The 9,109-nt window shown below is 38.5% G+C and overlaps 2 protein-coding genes across 2 annotated transcripts; both read left to right on the top strand.

The window, feature by feature from the left end:
* Positions 1 to 639: 639 nt before the first annotated feature.
* LOC111473770 (chitinase domain-containing protein 1-like) lies at positions 640 to 4,493 on the top strand. The gene is made up of 8 exons (XM_023119177.1): positions 640 to 961; positions 1,197 to 1,267; positions 1,376 to 1,456; positions 1,653 to 1,737; positions 2,336 to 2,433; positions 2,628 to 2,715; positions 3,455 to 3,815; positions 3,976 to 4,493. The coding sequence occupies exons 1-8, from the start codon at positions 704 to 706 to the stop codon at positions 4,221 to 4,223; spliced, it is 1,290 nt and encodes a 429-aa protein (XP_022974945.1). The 5' UTR covers positions 640 to 703; the 3' UTR covers positions 4,224 to 4,493.
* A 713-nt stretch (positions 4,494 to 5,206) lies between these two features.
* LOC111473769 (rhodanese-like domain-containing protein 4, chloroplastic) lies at positions 5,207 to 8,746 on the top strand. Its single transcript, XM_023119176.1, has 8 exons — positions 5,207 to 6,130; positions 6,277 to 6,379; positions 6,471 to 6,551; positions 6,755 to 6,835; positions 6,912 to 6,986; positions 7,926 to 8,006; positions 8,094 to 8,294; positions 8,482 to 8,746. The coding sequence occupies exons 1-8, from the start codon at positions 5,484 to 5,486 to the stop codon at positions 8,527 to 8,529; spliced, it is 1,317 nt and encodes a 438-aa protein (XP_022974944.1). The 5' UTR covers positions 5,207 to 5,483; the 3' UTR covers positions 8,530 to 8,746.
* The last annotated feature ends 363 nt before the right edge of the window (positions 8,747 to 9,109 follow it).

Genomic DNA, 9,109 nt, shown 5'->3' with positions numbered 1-9,109 from the left:
AAAAAAAAAAAAAAAAAAAACCAACGTGAGCTATTTAAAATTAATTTAGTATCCAAAAAAATAACATTTCAAAGACTAATGCCACAATTATTAATTTCTTAACTTACCAAATTTTAAATCTTAATTAGATATAATTAAAATTTTAAAATCAATTTTTAATATTTTTATTGTCGATCTTATCTTTGATAAATCTTAAAAATAGTTTTCATTATTGGTTTATAGAAATGTTCATTTATCATTCGAGTTCGAAATCTCGGATTAAATGAAATAAGGAGATATACTTCATGTTAAACAAACGGGTCAGAGACGAAGATTGCATTCCTTGTCCCGTCTTTGTCTCCATTTGCTTTTTTTACCTATAAAAATATATATATATATATTTCTATAATAAATTGGTTTTTTTATATTTTTTTTTTTTATCTTGCCATTACATTTGCCAATGAACCATTATATTTAATAGGATTTTAAGTTAAATATTAAATTATAATTTTTTTTTAATGTTTTTAGAAATTAGGTTAGGTAGAATATTTATATTGTATATTTGTTTTTAATATTTATTTACATTTTTTTCAATAAAATTTATATAATAAAAGGAAATTAGGCATTAAAAACCAATTTTAAGATTTATTCCAAATAAATTTAGCCGTTTTGGTCTGATCTGGTTCACTGGGTCAACAGAACTGCCAGTAGCTCGTCGTCACCGATGGCCAAGAAGCGGGATCGCCAAGCTGTCTCGATTCGCCGGAAAAGCCAAAATGTCTCCTCTGACAAGCTCGAAATCGTCGGCGATTCCTCCTCTGACCGGAGGCTTATCGTCATCTTCGTGGTCTTCTTTGTCATATCTCCTGCCATTTCCGCTCTCTTGTATTACAGATACACTAATAGTGGGGGATTTTCTGGCGCATCTGTATATGAACGGGGCCTCGTAAAGACTGATATCCACCATCAAGAAATTCTAGCTGTATGTATTATTGGAGTTGCTAAATGCCTCTCTGTCTCTTTGAATTTTCAGCTACTTTGAAAATACTGTACAATGCTTTAGTCACTAGGTTTTACTAATTTGTTACTTTCTGAGATCGGCACATTCCTCACTTTCTCTTTGATGTGCCTAGTTATCCGACAGAGGATAGCGTTGTTCGTTTAATTTGTTTCTGCGAGTAGGTTATTCAGTTGTCAAGGGCTTCTATTTTGTGCAGGAGCACTCAAACGTCGCTGAAAATACTTCTCGCCATTATGATTATCCTGTGCTTGCTTATATTACGCCGTGGTATCTGCCTGGAAACTCCTTCTTCCTTTTCTTTTCTTTTTCCTATCTTAAAAACTCTTAATCTATCAGCTTTAAATTTTAGCGAAGTTCATATGTTAAATTGTGCAGGAACTCCAGGGGCTATGATATAGCAAAAAGGTTCAACTCCAAATTTACACATTTATCACCGGTGTGGTATGATTTGAAGAGGTACGCAAATGATGATGATTTTTTTTACTCGTTTTTTGGCTGTGTACTTATGCACAGAAACACATGAAAGCGATTAGCAACATTCTTTGCTAGTTCTTATAGTTTTGTTTTGTTTCTACTTTCTTATACTTGTGTTTATCTTCCCTATTCATTTTGCTAATAGTTGTGTTATACTTATACATTTGTTCTGATACAGTCAAGGTTCCCGCTTAGTGTTGGAGGGAAGACACAATGCTGATCAAGGATGGATCTCAGAGCTCAGACTGGCTGGAGATGCACTGGTACGATGAAGGATGCATAATTTTATTGTCCAAGTAGCACTAGAAGCAAAATATGAGTTCTCACAATATAACATAAACAAATTCATTAGAAGAAGCTTTAACGTGAGATTCCACATTGGTTAGAGAGGGGAACGAAGCATTCCTTACAAGGGTGTGAAAACCTCTCCCTAGCAGACGCGTTTTAACACCTTGGGGGCGGATTGTGAGATCCCAGATTGGTTGGAGAGGGGAACGAAGCATTCCTTACAAGGGTGTGAAAACCTCTCCCTAGCAGACGTGTTTTAACACCTTGAGGGAAAGTCCAAAGAAGACAATATATGTTAGCAATGGGTTTGGATGGGCTGTTATATTTAATCAATCCTGGATTTATGTTATATTTTGTGAAGGGTTGTTGGAATTCTGTAGGATCAAAGAACACATAGGAGAAATGCCTTTGGCAGATTGTGAAATTCTGACAAATGTCAGGTTGTTCAAGGAATTTTGATTAAAGACTCACCTTTGAATGTACCTCTTATGCATGACTAGTAATCTTAAAATCATTTTATTTGAGCTTGGACGGATGATGGGTCATTTAATTCTTTCAGTAATTCTGAAGTAGGTATTGCCTAGAGTGGTTGTTGAAGCACTTCCTACAGATCTGCTTAGAAAGAAGAAGCTGCAGGACAAAGCTATTGATCTAATTGTTTCAGAATGCAAGTAAGAACACACTAGATGCTCTTATAAATTTCAGATTTAAGGTTGTTTTCACAAATTTATGTTACTACCCAATTTCATGCGTCAGATCATTTTGGTTTAAAAGTGTGTATATTTTCATAACCAGAGTCTATTTTGTTTAGCTTACATGTTGCAGTTGCAGATAACTCTCACAATCTTTCTTTCCTCTTATCCAGGGAGATGGGCTATGATGGTGTTGTGCTAGAATCCTGGTCGAGGTGGGCTGCTTATGGGATATTGAATGACCCAGACCTGAGGAACTCGGTAACCAGTTTCCTTCCCTATTTTGAAGATATTGGATACTACCTGCCGCATAAGAAACGAAACATGTCTTTATTTATAAATGGCCTACATTGTGTCACATCTGTCAAGATGTCATTCTTGGTTCTGTTTGGTTAACTAAATGCTTATTTATTTTATGCTTACCTGTGTCATTATATCTTCTGGTTTTATTGTTCGTCCTTTCTTTCAACAAGAAGTTAATTTTGTCTAGGGACATGGGGCTTGAGATTTTGTCCTTCATCTGTTTCCTTAGATGCACCTTGTAATATGGTTTTCATGACAGATTGTTTGATAGCTCGCTGCGTGACTTTCTGGATGTTAAACCCTGAGGGATGTAACTAACTAAGGCAGTCTGGATGCTAACCAAGAGCAGAGGTTTTCAACGCCTTGCCTGCAAGCTTTATGAGATTGTAGCTTTCTTCTATTTACAGCTCTAAAATGAATAGTTAGATAGGTGGAGTCCTTCCTGACTTTGAGTCTCAGTTCGAGAGAAAAACAAAAGAAGATTGAAACTAGTTAGCATGATCGCTTAGGCTTTTGTGTTGCATATCATGAGAGCTTTCTAATTACATAGGTGGCTATGATGGCCACCATTGGTCTTCTAACCTTTTCTTTATATTTTCAATGATGTCTACCTGGAGATGAGGCTGTCGAACTGCATGTGTGTATGCATCTTTCAGATACTGGATAACTGAGGGACCTGTTTAACTCCCTATTACAGGCACTGCAATTTATTAAGCAACTTGGAAATGCCCTGCATTCAGAGCTTGATAGCTGGAGATCTTCTAAGCAACCGTTACAACTGGTGTATGTCATTGGTCCACCTCATTCCGAGAAACTGGAAAACCAGGATTTTGGGCCAGAAGATATGCAGAGCTTGAGTGGTGCTGTGGACGGTTTCTCGCTGATGACCTATGATTACTCTAGTCCTCATAGCCCAGGCCCCAATGCTCCAATGAATTGGATTCGTTCAGCGTTACGGCTAGTACTTGGCACCAAGGACAACAGCCTTCTTCCACTCGAGGCTGGCAAGATTTTTCTTGGAATCAACTTCTATGGCTATGATTACAGGCTTTCAGGAGGTAGAAATCATTCTATCTTTTATGTGCCTTTTCTAACATTTATCTATCTGAAGCATAAACGAACTATTTGACGTCTGGAGATTGTTTTGTTTGTAGAAGAATTCCCATTAGTTCAAGAATGCCCCTTTATAACAACAGTTCTATTTTGCTGCATTAATAGGAGGTGGAGCTATCACTGGAAATGATTATCAATCTGTCTTAAGAAAGTACAAGCCTCTGGTGCAGTGGGAGGAGATCAGTGCCGAACATTTCATCTTGTACACTGATAACAATCAAAACAAGCACGCAGTCTTTTATCCATCGCTGAAATCAATCTCCACACGTCTTGAGGCAGCTCGATCGTTGGGAACCGGCATCTCGATATGGGAAATCGGGCAAGGTTTGGACTACTTTTTTGATCTTCTGTAATACGTCTCAAATTTGCAGCGTTTCTGTACCTGCTTCTGGGAGACCACCACAAAGTTTTGTTCACTTTTCCACCCTTTTTGAGGCTTCAACTAATTTATGACTGATTGATGCAAAACTATACATTGGTGGTTCTATGCTTAAAGAGCTATGCGAGCAAATGTGAGTAAGTTAAGATAGGATCATGAACAGATTCACCAGGGGCCTGTGGTTGACCAAAATCTTGTTATGTTTGTTGGACCCTTTTTCTTTAGTAGTAAGATCTTAATTCTATTTGCTATCTTAATTTTTTTTTTTTTCTTTGACGATGAACTTTCAATTCTATTTTATTTTAGTTTTGGAACTTTCAATTTGATTTTGACAGGATCCGAGTCTAACCTGTGGGTTCGTCTTCTTCGCCTGATTTCTTCGTTTTTCTTTTCTTCTTTCTTTCTCCGGTTTCAACCAATGTTTCTTTCGTTCTCCAGCTCCTTTCTGACGTTCGTTATGCATCACTTGCTTGAATGTCTTTTTTCATAGGTAGTCAGATATGTTAAATTCAGACTTCAGAGAACTCGGAGTCCCAAATATCAACTTATTAACTCCTAACTTCATAACTCAATTTAATGTCCCAAACTAGTATTTGATTTCCCGACATCATAAACAAAACAAAATCTTGAACGAAAAAGCTCCTAAAAGCCTTAGAAAGTAAACATGAAAACCTCCATCTTGTTCTTGAAATTTGACTGTTTTAGTAGAAGAAAAATATGAGGCCAAACAAGCAACAGTATCTTTAAGCGCACTTGATTAAGTTAATTAATCCATCTTTATCTTATAACCAACCAATTACTGTAATTGAATATTGTACTAAACTCTGTACGTGCATTCCTTCTTCTTCCCATTCCCACCACATAACTTCGTCCTGTGCGGTACTGCTGTACTGAAAGTGCTTCACAGAGAAGCTCCAATGGGGATTAAACCAAACGCTCATACCTTTCTACTCTAATTCTCAGCCACACAATCACATCTCAGCCACCACAATTCATCCTGCTACATGTCGTCTTCCCATTGGTTGCAGATTTCCACTCAGCACTCTGTTTGTCTGAAGAAAAAAAAAAAGAGCCCAATTACATGACATCTCTTTTCACGCCTTGCCCTCCATTCAACCATATCCCCACCAAAAGAAACCAATTTGGCATAAACCCTTCACTTGTTATGGTTGTTGAACCCTTTTCATCAATTTTTTGAGCACCAGACTCTATTTTTGCTGCTCAGAATTATGCCATGGAAGCCCTCAATGCAGCAAGTTTGAGCCCTTTGGCTGTTCTTTCCGATAGAAAACGAGAAACCAAGAAAATCCCCTTTCTCCCATCTCCTTCCTCCTCCAAATCGCCAAATGCTGCCGGGTTTCCCACAATTTCACCAACCCCACAAGGGATTTGTTCATCAAGAACCTTTCATGGAAGTCTAGTGCTGCTATCTTCAGTGCTTAATGCTGGGGTTGCGGGTGCTATTACGTACGAGGAAGCTCTCCAACAGTCCGTGAGCACTTTTTCATCGGGGGACTTGGATTTAAATGGGGTTCTTGATGGGATTATAAATTTTGGGACAGAGAATCCTGGAATCGTTGTTGGTGGTGCTGCCATTTTGGCACTCCCGTTGTTCTTCTCTCTTTTTACTGGGAAATCTAAGCCATGGGATGTTGAATCCGCCAAAATTGCTTATGTGAAATTGCGCGATGATGCTAATACTCAGCTACTTGATATTAGAGCGCCGGTTGAACTTAGGAAAGTGGGTAGCCCTGATATTCAAAAGTTGGGCAAAAAGCCTGTGTCCATTCCTTACAAAGGTGAAGATAAGCCTGGTTTCTTGAAGAAGCTTGCTTTGAAGTTCAAGGAGCCACAAAACACCACATTGTTCATCTTAGACAAGTAAGACTTTGCATGATTCATAACATTCTTGTTCATCATTGTTAACTTAGTTTAGAAAGTAAAGCAAGAATCTATACGAATGAACTATTTTTAGGTAATGTAAGCATGTTTTGTTTGAAAATGATATAAATTTTGTTGCAAGACAGATATGATGGGAGCTCAGAACTTGTTGCAGAGCTGGTCACTGTCAATGGATTCAAAGCTGCTTTCGCCATTAAAGATGGTGTGGAAGGACCTCGAGGATGGACGGTTATCACTACTCTTCTTTGTGTATTTGCATTTCAAGGATTTCTTTCAGTATATTTTAGGAGGTTTTGACTTGAATCTGTGTGTTGTGCAGAATAGTGGCCTTCCTTGGTTAACACCAAAGTCACCTTTGAGTATTGGCAGTCTAACAGATGCCATTGCTGGTGCACTTGGAGTACGCATCTCTATTTCAATCCATTTTTCTACATATGAATGGTTACAATGAAAAACATGATTGTTTTAGTGCATAAATTTCATAACTTGTCAATGTTCTTCATGTTCTTTGCTCAAAAGTTGTTCCTTTTTGTGTTAACTTTCTGATGGGTTTTGTTGGCTAAAGATGATTTGACTAGATTCTTGGTTGAAATTTACATGTAGGAGGATTCTGAAGATTTTCCTGCTGTTGCTGCTGCTTTTGCTGTAGCAGCTACTGGAATTGGTTTAGTGGCTTTTACTGAGGTTGGTCCATATCCTTTGGCTATGACACAGTTAAAAGAGAATTGATAATGATGTCTTAGATCACGTTTTTCAACAGATGGAAACTGTTCTTGAGATTCTGGGTTCAGCTGCAATTATTCAGTTTGTGAGCAAGAAACTCCTATACGCTGAGGTGAGTTGGATGTGTGTATCCAAATGCTGTGACAGTTCAATTTTCTCATGATGTGTGCATCCTAGATGTGTTCATTAACACTACATATAATGTCGAATTTGTTCCTCTCTCCAACCAAGGTGGGATCTCACAATCCACCTCCAATGGGGGTCTAGCATCCTCGCTGGCACACTGTATGGTGTCTGGCTCTGATACCATTTGTAACAGTCTAAGCCCACTGCTGGTAGATATTGTCCGCTTTGGCCCATTTGGCCCATTATGTATCGCCGTCAGCCTCACAGTTTTAAAACGCGTCTATTAGGAAGAGATTTTCATGTCCTTATAAGAAATGTTTTGTTCCCCTCTCCAACCAATGTGGGATCTGGCTATGATACCATTTTTAACAGCTCAAGCCCACCGCTAGTAGATATTGTCCGCTTTGGCCCATTACGTATCGCCGTCAGTCTCACGGTTTTAAAACACGTCTATTATGGAGAAATTTTCATACACTTATAAGGACGACTTCGTTCCCCTCTGAGAGATTACCATACCTTTATAAGGATAGCTTCATTCCCTTCTCCAACCAATGTGGGATCTCACAATCCACCTAGTGTCCTCGCTAAAACATTGCACGGTGTCTGGCTTCTAATACCATTTGTAACAGGCCCAAGCCCACTACTGGTAGATATTGTCCACTTTGGCCCGTTATGTATCGCCGTCAGCCTCATAGTTTTAAAACGTGTCTACTAGGGAGATATTTCCACACTCTTACAAGAAATACTTCGTTCTCCTTTCCGACCAACGTGGGATCTCACATATGGCTCCTTATCATTTTCCATGATCATTTACTTATTACCTGCCTCTTGTGGGAACTTGTTTCTTATTCCGCATTGCCATTTAATTATATTGACACTGGGATTGGATACTGAATTGTGCTTGACCTCAATCAATTGGCCATAGGATCGGAAGAAAACAATACAAGAACTTGATGAGCTCTTAAACAACAAGGTTGCCCCACAAGGACTGGTTGACGACTTGAAGGTACTCATACATTCTGTTGAATCTGCATACTTCTGTGAATCTCATAGTCTCCTCAGTTCTCCAATCAAAACTGCTTATGAATTGCAGGATATTGGAAAGGCTCTATTACCATTACCTGCTACGAGCAAGGCACTTCCAGCACCAGCAGACTCAGCTGAAGCTGCCCCTCTACACAAAGCAGAAGCTGTTGCAGAGGCTGCTCCTGAGATAAGTCCGGTGGAGGCGAAACAAGAAGTAAAAGCAGAATCATCGCCCCCAATCTCGAGGCCACTTTCTCCATATCCTTCTGTAATTCTCAATTCCATGAGTATATCTGATCTTCTCCTAGTTGTGGATTGAATCTAAAAAAACAGTACATCAAGCCATGTTTTTTAACACCCAAACTTGAAATTTGATCATGTTTTTGTTGACTGTCAGTGACATTCATGATAAAAACAGCCTCTAATTCTTCTCCTTGTTGTATCTCTGGTTGCAGTATCCAGATTTCAGGCCTCCGACGTCTCCTACGCCATCGCCGCCATGATAACCGAGTTTATATCAGGGAGATATGGTGACCCAAAAGTATCCTGCTTTGCTTTGTTTTTGATATTGGAAGTCAATGAAATTGTAGTTATTTAGTGAGTCTCAACATTGACCTCAAAACTTTTGTAATGAAAAAGGTTGGGTTAGTACCAAATTCAGTTTAGTTTACTTCAAAACCATAATGATAGAAGATTGATGGCAAGTAGAGCTTCAACTTTGATCTATGAGGGTTTATTTCCAAGCATTTCACTTGCATTTTGATCAAAAGGGCACTCATAATTAGCCTTAAGAACATAAAGTGAAGTGATAAAATTGAAGAAATGATTGAGAGGGAGAGTGGAATTTGATATCAGATCCTTATAAACCCATGATGGATTATCTCCGATAATTCTTGACCATTATCTGCTCTGCTCCAACAAAGTACATCATAGAGTCTTCCATAAAGTCTCCTTCGACTTCAAACACTCGAACAAAGTATACTTTTTGTTTGACACTTGAGTCACTTTATCTACACTTTGAGTCTCGCAACTTCTTTATTCGATACTCGTAGATTTTATTCACATGACTAAGTTAAGCGCATA

Source organism: Cucurbita maxima, unplaced genomic scaffold, assembly GCF_002738345.1.
Source record: "Cucurbita maxima cultivar Rimu unplaced genomic scaffold, Cmax_1.0 Cma_Scf00159, whole genome shotgun sequence".
In the NCBI taxonomy this organism is placed as follows: Eukaryota; Viridiplantae; Streptophyta; class Magnoliopsida; order Cucurbitales; family Cucurbitaceae; genus Cucurbita; species Cucurbita maxima.
This window is presented reverse-complemented; position numbering and strand designations above follow the sequence as displayed.

Excerpts from the sequence above, each read along its gene's own strand:
- LOC111473770 (XM_023119177.1), top strand. The coding sequence starts at position 704 with ATGGCCAAGAAGCGGGATCGCCAAGCTGTCTCGATTCGCCGGAAAAGC. Across the intron at positions 1,457-1,652 it reads GTGTGGTATGATTTGAAGAG|TCAAGGTTCCCGCTTAGTGT; the intron begins GTACGCAAATGA and ends GTTCTGATACAG. Across the intron at positions 2,716-3,454 it reads ACCCAGACCTGAGGAACTCG|GCACTGCAATTTATTAAGCA; the intron begins GTAACCAGTTTC and ends TCCCTATTACAG.
- LOC111473769 (XM_023119176.1), top strand. The coding sequence starts at position 5,484 with ATGGAAGCCCTCAATGCAGCAAGTTTGAGCCCTTTGGCTGTTCTTTCC. Across the intron at positions 6,380-6,470 it reads AAGGACCTCGAGGATGGACG|AATAGTGGCCTTCCTTGGTT; the intron begins GTTATCACTACT and ends TGTGTTGTGCAG. Across the intron at positions 8,007-8,093 it reads GACTGGTTGACGACTTGAAG|GATATTGGAAAGGCTCTATT; the intron begins GTACTCATACAT and ends TATGAATTGCAG.